This window comes from Poromitra crassiceps, assembly GCF_964638095.1.
Source record: "Poromitra crassiceps genome assembly, chromosome: 13".
NCBI classification, from domain to species: Eukaryota; Metazoa; Chordata; class Actinopteri; order Beryciformes; family Melamphaidae; genus Poromitra; species Poromitra crassiceps.
This window is the reverse complement of record NC_139644.1, coordinates 995,477-1,011,224: the sequence shown is the minus strand read 5'-3', so window position 1 is coordinate 1,011,224 and position 15,748 is coordinate 995,477. Positions and strand designations below refer to the sequence as shown.

The window sequence follows — 15,748 nt, the reverse complement described above, 5'->3', positions numbered from 1 at the left end:
ATGGGAGGGGAGGGGATTGACTGGATGGACCGGAGGTATAATGCAGTGAAAGCTCTGGAGAGATTGAAGTCGGGCAAAATGGTTAATTGCAGTTAACTCATTGAGTGCCAATGACGACAATCGTCGTCAATTCGAATACTAACGTAGAGTGCCAATGACGACGATTGTCGCCAATTGCGTTTTTTGACGGTGGGACGTGGATCAAAGCCAGATCCATCTCCTGTGAAAGTATGGTGGATGTTGAATGTGTATAACCTATTTTACCGACCCATTAGGTGGCGACAGTGCTCTCCAGATTAGAGAAAGTTGAGTAAAAAACAGAGAAGAAGTCGTTATGGAAACGGAAACGGCATCGGTATGAATCGATATGCATGAAGCATAACATTAGCTGTGCCTGTGAACAGCAGTCAATCTGCTGCCACAATTGAGCCCCTCCGTCTCTGCTGCGATAGCCCCTCCATATGATTTAGTTGCCGACACCAGCGTCTTTCTGAAAAGTTACATTATTCTCAGCTGGGAGCCGGCGACACGATGTGAAAAAGCGGGGTGCAGCGCACTTTTCAGTGCAGAGCAAACGCAGAGCAAACGCAGCAGAGCCACCAGAGACACTCCCACGGAGGAGGAGGAGGGGGGTGGGGCACGCAGGGCAGCATACAACCATTGACAGTAAACACAGACCCAGACAGGAGGCTCGATGGACAGAGACAGGCAAACAAGCTAGAATATCTGATGCCCACCAACAGTAAATCAAGACCAGCAAGAAGGTGTAGGGTCTGCGCACGCAGGGGCCAGCGCTGCTGGTTGCAGCTAAAAAAAAATATTTGGCCAAACAAAATTCCTTTGTTTTCACTGTTTTATTGAAGGAAATTATTTTTGAGGCGTCACTACATCAGAAAATATTAGCTTCAGAGTCAGTGATGTGCTTGAAATGCTTCATTTCACAAAAGGCTCATTAGCTCAGCTTCTAAATTGAAACGTGTGTTTTTGCTGAAATCCACCTATCTTCTCCGGCTGATAACTAAAGAACGGAAAATGATATCAATAAACCTCGAGAAATCACTGAAAACGCTCTGAAACTCTGGCACTGGGAGCGTCCGTTCTCCAAAAGTGGCTGGCACTCAATGAGTTAATTAATTTTAACCGGTTACGTTCTTAACGGCAGTTAACAGACTTTCGGTTAACTGTTTACATCCATAATCCTAAGTCCTACGTTCTAACCCTATCGGCAGAATAAAATGCAACAAGAACATGGTAGTGTTGTAGGCTATACTGTATATTCGAGGGATAACTTTTGTGAAATACATTGAAAAGTAGTCAAGATATGACTTGAATGCCACTTGCAAAATCGCTTTTTCCATTGTCCACCATTACGGCGACCACTATTTGACAGTCAACTTTTCGACAAAGTGTAAACAGGCGCTCACTTTTTGGCACATCGCCACCCCAAGTTATCACCTGAATAATGCGTTGAAGGTTTTTTCATGGAGTGAAGAAGCGCTTTCTGAAATATGACTCTGACGTAGTCGACAGTGAAAAATGTAATTAAAAGTTTGTCTCATAAACACTGTGATTCCTGCAGCACACCACGTCAGGGCTATTCAACTAAATTGTTCAGAGGGCCACATTGTCAGAAACCTAAGGGGCCGGACCGTTCCCCCAGCTATTAATCCCATTATGTACACTTGACACAATGCGCCACCACATTTTCAAAACTTTTATTTCACTACAGCACAATCTACAGATCGACTGCTCTGAGCTCTGCCCTCTGCCCTGCAAGGCAGAGTTCAGAGCTCAGAGCAGTCGATCTGTAGGCATGCTATCGATCTGCCGGCATTGCTAAACACCACTGGCTGATAATATCTGATCTCGAGATTATGGACGATGAATTCAATGGCCGCGTGTATTTATTTGAGCAGGTCTGGATGGATTACAATGTGTGGGAGGGTGAGGAGAGGACAGCAGAGCCATGGGTGAACCAAGGTAAATATTGCTAGATCGTTCATTTTCTGTCATTACATCTATGATATTATAACGATATGTGCCGCTGCGTATCAGAAAATAAGACAAACAGGGTGCATTTATCATGCCTCGTTTTCGCCCGTTCCAGGACTCTACTCAGGGCTGAATATCTTCCAGGAGGATCTGAATGAAACCAAAGTTATCTGGGTGAGTTAAACATCATATTTACAGGTGGAAATAAGGTCCAAGGTGTAAAAAAACAGACTTTTCATTTAAAAGTGCTTAATTTCTGTGCAACAAAAGCTGTGTTAAAGCCCCAAAAGTAAACACATATTTGAAACAAATCTAAGTATTCTACAACACATGTGAGCCAAGTAAAATATAATTTAGTCTAGGGGTGCACCGATCACCGATCACCTATGAGAAATATCTGCCCAACCGATCATCGACCGATCACAGATTACCGATCACCGATATATATATATATATATATATATATATATTATTTTTTTTAAGCCGCTATAGCAGTCTATTATAGAACAGTTTCCTTTTTACATATAGGCCTACATTTCATGCATCAAATTGAAAGTGCAGCACATTTTCTTTTTTTTTCTACATCAATATTTTATACTGTGTAGGCTAAAGGAAACTGCCAACATGATTTTTTGTGTGTGAGATAATTGGAGCACAAGACTGTGTTTAACTAAATGGCTAGTAGTCAGGGCCCGAAATTAACTTTTTGACCCACCGGCCAGTGGCGGGTAGATGGAAAAAATCGACCCGCCAAGCATATTTCTTACCGGCCAAAAAGAAAAACACATTTTTGTGTCACATATATCCATATATATACATTTTCTTCAGTACATTTCAAGTAGATAAGGTATTACGTTGAAGAATACACACTTAAATAAGAGGCCAGAGTAAAATTTTAAGCAAATTATTTTAATATATTGATTGATGATTGATTAATAAATACATGTCAAGTCAATCTTGAGCTTAAATTGTAACCTAATGTTAAACATCATCAGACTCCTCACTCTCTACCCTCTTTGCAGGATTTAACAGAACAGAAGTAAATTTGAAGGTTTTGTAAACATAACTCCTCAGACTCCTCACCCTCTCTCTACTTCTCCTCTTTGCAGCCAATGTGACACTGGCTCTGTTCATGGTCACGAACGGCTTCCAGCTTCATTGATTTACTACCGATGACAAACGTGTTGTTTCTATTTTTCTTTTTGGCATACTTGCGGCACACGGAACAACTCATCACTACAGCCCCAGCATCATACTGTAGCCAGTCTCTTGAAACACCGCTATCCCCAAACTTCCACTCCTCTCGAAACTTTCTTTTGTTAGGTAGTCCCGCTCTCGCTGCCACTTCATCCTTTTCGTCGGAGAAAGCCGCGGTGGGTTTTCTTTTTAGCGGCCGGCTTACTCCCTCGATATGGTTCCACATTGTAACCCATTTAACGTTATATTAAGCTAACGTTAGCTTAGCTATAGCAGGCGGACCGGTGTAACGTTGGCTCCCTGCAGTGCAAGGAGGCGCTGCAGAATGCAGATGGCCACGGCCAGTCACGACAGAAGAGTAGCGGTTGTGACGTCTGTAAACAAGCCAAAAATGAGGCCGGAGATGACGCGCAAGGAGAGATTGGGGGCTGCAATAAAGGCGACTGTCGTAAGACCAAAACACACCGCAGTTTAAATTATTTTACATGACTATTTTGTTACCCGCCACGTGGCGGACAGCCCTTTTATGTCACTCGCCAAAGCTAAAATATGCCCGCCATTGGCGGGTGGCGGGCTCTAATTTCGGGCCCTGCTAGTAGTTCAGTCCAGTTCCCTCAGTTCAGTTTATAAAGGAACAAAAGTTTTCCACTTCGGGATTTCCATGTTACCAGTTCAATGCAGTTCAGTTCACTCAACAAAAATACTCCATCCGGGATTTCCCTGTTACACAAGAAAAATAACTTTGACCCAAGAAAACTATTTTATCGATTTATAAGCTAAAGCGGCTAAAGCTAACCGGAGCTATTAACGTTACGAGGATACACGCAAATATGGATCAAACACGGACTTAACAGCATGCAAATGCCTCGGTAGGCTGGAGGACTGGAGGTAACTTCTCTGCTGAGTCTGCTTTAATCACCAGCTGATTTGTGTGATTCAAAGACGCAAGGGGTGTGTTGACAGTCTGGTGTGGTGTGTGGAGGTGAGTACACTGACAAAAGCAAAGCGTGTGCTTTGCAACACAATGATATAAACGTTAGAGCACAATATGAAAGTTAAACGATAGACATTGAAGACATGAAAATGGGCTGCCTCATGTTTCTCACGTGCAGCATGATCGGCTATGCAATCGGCGACAATAAAGAAATATCTGCAATCAGCCGATCACATATTTGAGGTGAAAATCGGCCGATACAGATTGCGTGCCGATCGATCTGTGCACCCCTAATTTGGTCAATTCACCCTTCGCTAAGCCCTGCCCCCCTTGGTTACTGTTGCTATGGAAGGCAAGCCACACTAAAAAGGCAGTTCACAACGATATGAGTGAGAGACATTCCCAAGTAAATAACGGCCCATTTCTGGAGTAACAGCTCCAAAATATGGGACAGAAGTAGACAGAAAGGAGTACAATATGCTTGTGAGAGCTAGTACATTCTAGGCGTGGGGGAAAAAATCGATTCACCTAAGTATCGCGATTTTTAATGTCATGATTTTTTGAATCGATCTTTTATTCCAGAATCGATAATCGCAAAAAAAAAAAAAAAAGATTGGGTGCTTGCAGTCAGGCCACTCACTGAACAGCAGGCCAGGCGCCGCCTACTGGTTTACTAGTGGTTTTATTACTTTATTAGTTAGTCTGAAGTAATAACTGCACTTCAGGGTTAAAGTGGGTGCATCTCATTGTAAAATTGGACTTCAAACGGCCCAAATCTGGCTTCAAACGGCCCCAATTTCACGCGCGTCGGCCCATATTGGCCTGGCCTGCTTGGTATATAATGCCCGGCCTGAATTATGATCCCAGTCCGCCCCTGTTTTTAACTATATCGCCCAGCCCTACTCATGATATAATATACAGTCTCTAGTGTATGATTAAACTTTTCCCATGTTCTAATCTAGTGTAAAAAAGCAAACAAACTGAAAAAAGAAAAGAAAAAAAGAAACAAAAATCGCAATAAATCGTAATATCGAATCGCAATAATCGTAGAATCGCAATACTTAAGAATCGCAATATAAATCGAATCGGCACCCAAGAATCGTGATAGTATCGAATCGGGAGAAAAGTGAATCGCCACAGCCCTAGTACATTCACAATAGCATTTTGTTGGCTAGTACTGTGAATGAAGGGATCATTAAACTTGAAGGAAAAGCTCACCGGTCCCAATGCAACAAGACGTTTATTGTCACTCTCGATGTACAAGTAGGCTAACCCTCACACGTGTGGAATTCTTGAGCTGTGTTGTGTTCCTTTACATATCGTCACCATCATCATCATTACCTCATCATCATCATCATCATCATCTGATTTATCCGTAGCCAGACATATTGTTGTGTGTCAAGTCTCATACGGGGGAAATTATTTGATGAACTGATCTTTGCAGCTCTGTGTTGATTAGCTAATGTTTCTGTGGCATTTTGATTAACATTATGATTTAATTCCTTTTGGAACAAAATGCTGGTTTAACAGATGAAATCTAACTGAAGCATAGCATAGCATTTACTGCACAGCCCGGCTATAACTAACGTTAGTCAAGCTGCCTGCTCTCCTTTTTATCCTTACAACAGCTCACGCTTATGAGGAGAGGAGCTTTGTGAACAATCCCCACAGTCAAAGCACTTCACTGAGATATCCATGTAAAAACTGTCCTCATGCTTTACACGCAAATAAAACCTCCAGTGTCTGTTTCTGTGACTCTTGAGTGACTCCAATAGCTAACAGTGTAACGTTAGCTGATGGGAGTTGTAACGTTAAACACATTTCCTGGCATACACAGGCATTGGACAATCTGGTAAGTTCTGAAAATCTGTCTATTGCGTTATTCCAGCTAACGGCCAGGGCTCGACGTTAACTTTTAAAAGTGGTTGCCGGAGGGGCAACCTGGCAAGAGCTTTTGGTTGCCCGAATAAAAATATGGTTGCCCAATTTTAGTCGCTTTATATTTTGAGTAATTAAGATACTATGCAGTCATAAGCCGGCTTAATAATGACGATGTGACAGAAAAGTAAGTATAATAGTCTATAGTATATAGATAGGCCTATTCAGCATGCTCACCGGGTGTAATAGTAGTAATAATGATAATAATAATAATAATAAATTTGTGTCATTTCGTTTTCTAAACAAATCTTATTTTTTGTTTTTATAATGCATTTGCACTGAAAGGATTTAACTAATATTTGTGAATTTTCATTTTCATATATTTTTTAACAGTTATTGTTCATATTGTGCTTAATTTATTAATTAAAAGCGTTATTGATAATGAAGTAGCCTATGCCTCCTCATGTTCATTCAGGGATACTATGACAGTGGTTTGGGGCCCCCACTCTAATGTTGCATAGGGCCCCAAAAGGCCCAGAAGCGGCCCTGCAATCCCTCTCTCTCTCACCCTGTATGACAGGCTGACAGGCCAGGGATGCAAATCATTCCTCAGCACATAATATATACGCGGTGGTAAAACGTTTTTGAAGGATGTCCTGGTCGAGGTGTATGTTGTAGGCTTGTTGTAGGCTACATGCTTTGCAGTATAGCGTTATGCTGGAATTATGCTTGAAGTTTGGGCTGTCGCACGGAAATGAGAGACACTGAATCTTGACGAGAAAACGTGTGGAGCGTTTATACACTGTGTGGGTTTCTGCTCGCGGAAGTGAGCTGGAGTCTTGAAAACTCCACTTTGTCCGCTCAGCCGCGTCCATGTAGTTACACAATTCGGGGTGTGCACGGCCAGGCGAAAACCGTCTGCACAGGAGCCTTGTGGAGGGGCGCCTCTGCTGATTTGACTCACTTTTCCGTGCGGACACTCGCCAATGCGGGAAGCATAATGAGACCTATTAAGCGCTTGTTGTAGGCTACATGCTTTGCAGTATAGCATTCGTTTTCCGTCCCGTTCAAAGACGCACGGGTATTTCACCTCGATGACAATTTCCTCGTCCTTTGTTTCTGTGCTGGGCTGCGGGCGGGCGCGGTTCTTCTTGCGTCTTGCAGCCGCTGTGATTGTGTGCGAGCAGCCCCACCTGTCCGAGTCAGTACTCGTTAAACATACCGCACGTGCAGCATGCATCACATAGGTTCCGACTGGTAATTAGTAACATCGTTCCGATTGTAACAGCAATAAAATGTCACATATATGTCACTCACAACAAGTATTAAAACATTTATTTGGTGTATATTTTGCTGTTTGCTGCTGTACATATTTTGTTGCATGTTAAATCGTGGTTGCCCCTGGGGCAACCAAAGACCAAGAAATGGTTGCCCCATGTTTTTTTTGGTTGCCCGGGGCAACCGGGCAGCCGTTAATGTCGAGCCCAAACGTTATCGTTATCGGTAAAGTTTATGCCGACTGTGAAAGAGTAGCGCTTGCAAGCTAACAGACCATTTTACTGCATTGGACATTGCTATGAACAGGCATTTAGCTTGAACATGCTGTTAGCTTGCACCCGTTAAAACTGATTACGTTAGCTGGAGTAATAAAACATATTTTCTGATCGGACTTACCACTTCAGTCCTACGGAGTTGCAAGTCCCATATATGCACAACTCCAGCATTGTTCCCGTAGTTACAGAGTAGTGCTTCTGTTCTGACTACTAGTAGCTTGCCCGAAACGCCCTGCCTAGCAACGGTTACTAACGTAGGATTGGACAGTGGCCGTTCTAGGGTGGGCCTTAGCGAAGGGTGAATTCTGACATCTCTTACACAGTGTTTCCCCTAGAAAATCTTTCAGGCCTGGAGGGATTTCGAAACATACCCCGACCGCAACGGTGGGGGCCGTCGCTGGCCATCCCAAGTAACGTGACACACGTTGGCACGTTTTGGAACAGCGCTGCACGCTGGCACAATGCTCCTAAAAGCAAAATGCTTAATGTTTTGAATGATTTGGCATCTTCTATTACTGTCAACACCAGTATTGTTGTATTGTAATAATATGCCATAAAGGTTTGTTGAAATTTTGGGGGAGAGCAAAATAAAAACAAAAAAAACTTTTCTCTTTTTTTTTTGCACTTTTTTTTCTGCCTGTAGAATGGTAGGGGAAACACTGACCTAGCTACACCACAGCTAAGCATTGTAAACATTTATAGTGCATCAGTAGGCTGTACCACGAATGTAGAGTAAGCAGATCCAGGATCTGTCCATTGATCTGGTTTGGCTTAACCAGATAATTGCCATCTAGCTGGATTCTAGTTAAGTCATACCACGAATGTAGTTATCAACTTGTTAAGTGGATCCAGGTTTTTCTAAGCAAGTTGAGAGCACGTGCACAAGCTCGTGCCCGCAAAAGAGGTGTGGTTTTTAACAACTAGCCAATCACAATGCAATATGGACTGCTCCAGTTTTTACAGCGCCAGACACGCCTATTTCCTCATTCATTCAAAGCGCAAATCGTGAAGCTTTACTATCTATGTCAGAATCAAAATCTGCGTTGGATATTATTAGTCTGTTCTCGAATGACTGTCTAAAGTTACCACTTTTATTCACATCAGTAATTTCTCTGAAGAGCGGTTTCAGCGTCCACGTAGGCTATCTACAGCAGCTCAATTCACCCTCTCAATAAACTCAATAAAACCTGCATGTCTTTTTTGCGAGTGGAAGTAATGTGTAAATGAGTCTAAATTTCCAAAATCTGTAGGCGTTTTTAGACCATTTAGGCTCAATGAATAATAAAGATCTTATGATGTGTTTGGTCGCACTGATGGAATAATTCTTATAGGCTAATAGGCTATCAATAAAAAAATAAAAATAAATAAAAAAGGCTGCTGATCTGAATCGACACGGTACGTGCGGGCATAGATTTAATTGATAAAAAATAGCCTATTTTGTGGTCACATATAGGCTATTGGCAGCAGAGTCGCATATCTCCATATTTCATACAAGGACTATGCTGGAAATAATATGAAGTTCAATCACATCATACAGGCCAAAAGCAACACAGTTGCAGCTGCAAAATGCAGGAGTAGCCTAGATATGAATAATCTGTGTGCAGGCGATCCCATATTAAATTGCTTAGATAGTAGTAGTAGGCTATTCTGACATGTATGACTATGTCCAACCCAACGTCAGTCTCAGCTCCGTTGCGCACACGGCACCGTGCGCTTTGGAGACGTTTATGTAACCTTTTTATGCCGGTTTAGTGATATTTCTCCACTCACCGTTCAGCTGCAATCGATCAGCGTGGTCAAACAACGTATCTAGGCTACTTGAGAGCACAAAAATGAATATATAAAAACATATTCCAAAGTGGTAAGTAGGGCATAATTTAAATGTAGCCTGCAACAAGTGCAAGGCTTTAGTCCTCGATTAATTCAACAGGAGCCATGTTTTCTTTTTCATTTGAATGCAAAGTATTTTTCATATGGGGACCATATGAATGGCGACTCGCTGTTCCCAGAGAGCTGATTGGTAAGCAGGTGGGTCTTTCATGGGTTTTGATGCCCTGCACTACATCATAACCCACCCCCCCCCCCCCCCCACTCTCTACTTTACGCCAGAAGATTTCCTCATGTGTGAATTTGTGAAAACAACAATGCCTCATAGGGAAACTCCGGGGAATGATTCAACGGGCATAGTCCAGAGTTCATGTCTGAAAGTAGCTAATGGCTATAGACTGTTTTAACTTGACAACAAAAACATTCTAAATTGAACCCCAGCTCACTTCCTGTTGCAGTGTTTGCTATGGACAGGAAAAGAAAAAAAGAGAGAAGCAGAGCAGGACTGACAATTCTGTGAAAAGCGTCTATAGAGTCTCCTTACCTTTGAGAAGACTGGCAGGGAGTTCTCTGTTTGCATTTAGGAGTAACACACTTGTTCTTATGTGCAGACTCTTTGTTCCTGGCCTCCCTGAGACCTAAGTTCCTGTCTCCACAGAGGGGAGATTCCTTTCTCGACCGACGACCGCTCTCCATCCGTGGACTCGTCACCCGTCCTCCATTTCCCAATGTGGGGCTCTGCATTTTCCTGTGCACATACGCCCTGCCCAGCTCTGTCTTCAGGACATCTGTGAGGATCAGACAGGGCCTTCTGCTGCAGGATGGAACAGAGAGATAACCATTCAGACCCTTCCTAGTAGAGATGCACCGATCGATCGGCACGTGACCAGAAATGGCCGATTTTCAGCTGATCGGCCTCAACCGGTGACCTGCGCCGGTCAGTCTACATATCCTATTCTGTGTGCCGGTTGACTCTCCCCCTTTTCCCGTGACGTGCGCGCACCCCAAAGCACCGAGACAGGCAGCTAACACACCACACACATGCAGGCAGCTAACACACCACACATGCCAGCATATCTTCCTCGGTGTGGACATTTTTCAGTCAGTGAAGAAGACAAAGCTCGCAGTTTGTCACACATGCAAGTCGAAAATAAGCCATGGAGACAAGAGGTGCGGCCAAGAGACAAGAGGAGACAGACAAGTCCCGCTCGGCTGGAGTCCAGTCTGAGCGGCTCGCTCAACCTTTCTTCACATTTGGCTCAAACGTCAGGACATGGATGTCGACTGCTCACTTGTTTGGCGGAGGCATATCTGCGGTGCGGTTGTTCTAGTTTTATTTAATTTGAAGTAGGGATGTCCCGATCACCTTTTTTTGCCCCCAAGTCCGAGTCCGAGTCATATGATTTTGAGTATCTGCCGATACCGAGTCCCGATCCGATATTTCTGCAATGCATTGCAGAAATAGTTGGGACAACTTGGATGCTTTTTCCCCCCTTTCCTCTAAGTGTTTAAGTGTTTTTATTTTAACCAACCAATATGACATCTTTGTACGGCTCTTTTATCACAACCACAACTCAGTTAGTGCAGCATTGGTTTTAACCCTTGTGTGGTGTTCGGGTCTGTGGGACCCGTTTTCATTTTTTATTAAAAGAAAAATCATACAATTAATTAATTTTTCAAACTGAGACTCACTGACTTTGGCTCATTTTCTGTGAAGAACATATATCAGAATACATATTTAATGACCACACACCATACACCCCCCCTACACATTTCTATTACATATAAGATGTCCGGGTCCACTGGACCCGGACATCTTATATGTATGAATTAACCATTCTGTATTTTCTTGCGCTGCCTTCATTGCTTTGTGTGGCTCTGCATCTCAAGATGGCGGAAAGATTCTCTGCTCAGAGGGCCTTAGAGATCATTTTTGAAGAGAGAGAAGCTTTTTTCCTTTTTTCCCATTTTATCATAAAAAACGGATAGCACTTTGATAAATGTGATCTAACAGAGGTAAATGATCAATATTAACCATATGCTCTCTTCATTGCTAGTAATTGGGATAAATTAAACATCTGGTAAGTATCTTTACATAAATTGTTATGGCTGTATTGATTTAAAAACCCAATAATGCGGCGGGTCCACCAGACCCGCAAACATTGGCAGAGTAACAAAAACATGAACACCACACAAGGGTTAAACCAAGTAAACAAAATAAAATATCTGTACAGCTTATGGTAAAGGGGGTACTTTGATTCAGAAATCAGGGAAAGGGGGTACTGACGCCAGAAATGTTTGGGACCCACTGACTTCTCTGGCTATCTCTGGGCTGGTATTCATTTGCATGCGGCGTTTCACTGGCTGTCTGCTATTGTTTCGAGTTTCGGCCAATGAGCCACATCAATAGAATTAAGCATGCTAGCTAGATGGGGGCGGGGTGCAGCTCTGTTTACAAGTGAGACAACATGGAGAGTCACTGAGGACAGTCTGCGTGGATTAAAATGATTGAAACTTTATCTGTGAGACGAGTGCAGTCCGGCCACTTCATCTGACAACATGGAGGAACGACAGATTTTATTCACAAGACAGACGGAATGCAGACAACAAAAAGACATGTTCATTATGGTAACTTTACTGATGCAGGCAGGCAGTGCAGAACACTTCTGGCTTTTCTTCCTAGTCCGACTCCTAGGTGAGTTTAATCATGATCCCTAACTAACGTTACGTCTTGTTTCTGTTTTAGCCACTGTGCGACCATCTAGTTATTATGGTTGGACATGTGTTTTTGTATGTTTTATCGCGTTCTGATGTGTCGCTAGTCGAACACTAAACAAAGAGTATGGAAGGAAAGAAGCGACAATTGACAATAGAACCGTGGCCATTTTGGCGCCGCAGACAACAGGACAATAGCACAGAGGTTTGTTGCGCCCCAAAATGGCCGATCTCTTGTGCGCTGTTGCAATAGATTAGTTGTCGCTTCTTATCAATGCTCACTCCCCACTACTAAAGTTAAAACTGCGTGTGTTGCTGCGCAAGAGGGCTCGTGTTTACGATGAATATGACAAATTGCAATGATAAAATAAATGACAGATTGTTTATTTGGATGACTGAAATGTGAGGACGTTTTTATCATTGTTTTTATACATAAAAATCCGATCTCTTCCCCCCGATTCCGGATCAGTTGAAAATCACGTGATCGGCCCCGATTTCCGATCACGTGATCGGATCGGGACAACCCTAATTTGAAGTGGTGCAGCTTAACCAAAGTCTCTTGCACACCTGAGTAGTCTTGTGGCAGGTGCGTAGGTGGAGTAGAATCACTTGTAAAAATAATGGACACTACACATAGAAACACACTGGCCACCAGTCTTCATCCCACTCCTCTAAAAAGATCTCTACCTATAAGTCAATTTTATAGATTGAGGAGAGTTTGTTCCTCTACTGATGATTTTATTAAAAAGTCCATTGATTTGAAGTCCAAGTTTTTACAAAGAGGGTACTCATCCGATTGGGTTGAGAAGGCTTTCACACTGGCTTTAAACAACAGAGTGTCAGAAAAGATCAAACATTTTCAGTAAGATGTGTCACCACATACTCACCCAATTCACATATCATCAAGTCTATTTTTAAGGAACATTGGCACATTTTGAGTTCTGATCCTGAGTTAGCACCTACTGTATATTGAAAGACCCCCCCCCCCCCCCTTTCATTTAGACGGTTGAGAAATCTCCGTGACCACTTGGTCCATGCTGACTTCCAGGCCCAGAGCACTGTAGCACAGAGTCACACCTTGTTAAGTCCACTTTCAAATGGAAACTATCGCTGTGGTCGCTGTGCTCAGTGCAACAATAACTCCAAAACTACTTATTTCAGTCACCCACACACACACACACACACACACAAGGACACGGTTCAAAATGAACAGTGTGATTACTTGTGCGTCCACCCATGTGATATATTTAATACATTGTCCGTGTGGACTGGCATATGTAGGCAAAACGTCCAGACAACTTAAGCAGAGGATCAGTGAACATAAAAGTTCTATCCGTAGAGATGATCGAGATTATCCTGTTGCAGTTCATTTTAATGGCCATAACATTTCCACATTTCGTTTTATTGGTATAGAGAAAGTTAACCTTGATCTTCTGCTTAAGCAACGTGAAGCCTACTGGATACACACATTACAAACTCTCACCCCTAGGGGTCTTAATGATGAACTATTACTTAATGTAATGCTAGAAGTTCCCTTTATCTGCGGTTACATTGTCTCCCTTTTATTCCCTCTATTTTCAGGTACCAATCCTGAACCTTTGACCTAATGTGGATTACATATCTGGACTCTATTGTTACGTGATGAATGTTGTATAAATATGGGATTTATTCTAGTACTTTTTCTACGTTATTCCTATTGTTAGTGTTGTTGATGCCTATGTATTTGAATAGCTACTTTACTGACAGTCTTAAAAGACCCATATAGACCTCTAATTGAGGTCTTGTAATTGAGGGAGGAGCTCGCTGTGAGCCACAAGGTGAAGGCTTTTGCCACTGATATGTCTGTAATGATTGGTCACTGTGAAGCCAGACTCCTGTATATAATCTTTTCCATTTCCTCCTGTCAGCATATACTTGAAAAAGGTCTTGTACCGAACGTTGTATTCAATTTTCCAAATTTGAGCAAGTGGTGCAGCTTAAAAAAAAAGTGTACCGGTAGTCACCAATCACCAATTTTAACTAAGAAGACAATTGCATGAGCGACATCACTGATGACATCACAACTGCCTGATGTAGTCACCTGTAGGTCAGCAGTTGACCTGGGCGAATCCATCTCGTGCGAGTGATGTCACTGACAAGTGATGTCACTCAACTGGAAGTGATGTCACGCAATTCCTCTGCAGTTGTGATGTCAGTGAGATGACAAGCAAGATGCAGGGAGGAAGAGAGGATGACTCCTTTTTTCAATAAAATCTCCACAGAGAACAAGTGTGAAGTTCCAATAATCCATTATGATGACTTTTTATCAATGATTAACGGCACACCGAACGTAATCATTCATTATGGTAAACGAAACGATTAACTCGCCTCCAGTAACATTACTTGGGAAAGTGGACCCACCCCTCCCCCACTGTCTGACAACTACACGTGCACTCTGAGATGTCTGTATTCCAGCTGTTTGACAAGGAGATGTCACATCTCTCTGTGTATAAATATCAGATAGAGATAGATAGGCTGTATGCTATACTAGAGTAAAACCTTTTGTGTGGATTGTCTACATCTTATTAAATTGTGGACATTTATTCATTCCCACTTATTAGTCACTATTCCTGATGGTAAAATGAGCGTAAAAAGCAAAACACAGAATATAAACATAGAAATTAAAACGTAAAAACTTATTTGGGAAAAAATTTAATGGAATTTGGAAAAAAATAAAACGGATTTCATATGGCTCTACTCTAGACCAGAGGTTCTCAAATGTTTTTTAGCCAAGGACCCCTTACAAGATAGAAAATATACCGGGGACCCCCTCATTCTGATTTGTGATTTTGGGCTAAGCTTAATTGTTTCCACGGTAACGTGCTTGACTTTTAATTTGATAGGTTTGTTATTAGAATGTAATCCATGAACCATTTTAGATTTAAAGCATAAACTATTTTCGTTGAACTATGAAGATTTTGCAAAAAATATATATATATATTTTTTTTTTATTACATTACATTTATATTACGTCATTTAGCAGACGCTTTTCTTTTGTCCAAAGCGACTTACAATATCACAATTTGTCAACAGTACAGAAAACCACTATGCAACACAATCAATGACAGCCAAGCTATGATAGACTAGCACCATGTAGGTCGGAAGTAGTTTGAGAAGGAATAAGTAACATGAAGCATTTTTTTTTTAATAAAAAAAAAAAAATCCTGAAAACTTTTCCCGGACCCCTGGGGGTCCGCGGACCCCCATTTGAGAACCACTGCTCTAGACGGAAGGCTGACTTGTTCAATGCCACAAAAAAACATAAAGTTGAGTCGTGTTTGGCATCGTTGAAATGTACAGCCACTGGGGGTAGTCACAGTCGTTCCTGCGTATAGAACTCTTGTGTTCACTTATACGCTGTTTAAATTTTCTCGTGGTTTGTTTTTTTTAGCCACATAAACTAGACCACAGGGACAGCGTAGCAAGTACACAACAAATGTGGAGGCACAAGCAATGCATTTTTTTGGTGCCGCACCACTGTCGTACCAATAACGTAAAGTACACCTCTCCTGTAATATTGTTTAAGTGGAGCACTTTGGATGGAAACTTTTTTTATCACTTTTTTATCACTGTAAATAACTGAATTGTGAAAACTACTAGAATTCAGTTGGTG

General features: G+C 42.1%; 1 protein-coding gene across 1 annotated transcript in view; it reads right to left on the bottom strand.

Annotated features, from left to right (window-relative positions):
* LOC310787855 (uncharacterized protein) overlaps window positions 1-15,748 on the bottom strand; it is a gene marked incomplete at its 3' end in the record, with an annotated part of 38,095 nt that overhangs the window by 19,502 nt on the left and 2,845 nt on the right. Inside the window, exon 2 of the mRNA XM_083649318.1 lies at window positions 9,926-10,195. Within this exon, the coding sequence (XP_083505444.1) occupies window positions 9,926-10,195 (270 nt within the window). The remainder of the gene's footprint in view (window positions 1-9,925; window positions 10,196-15,748) is intronic.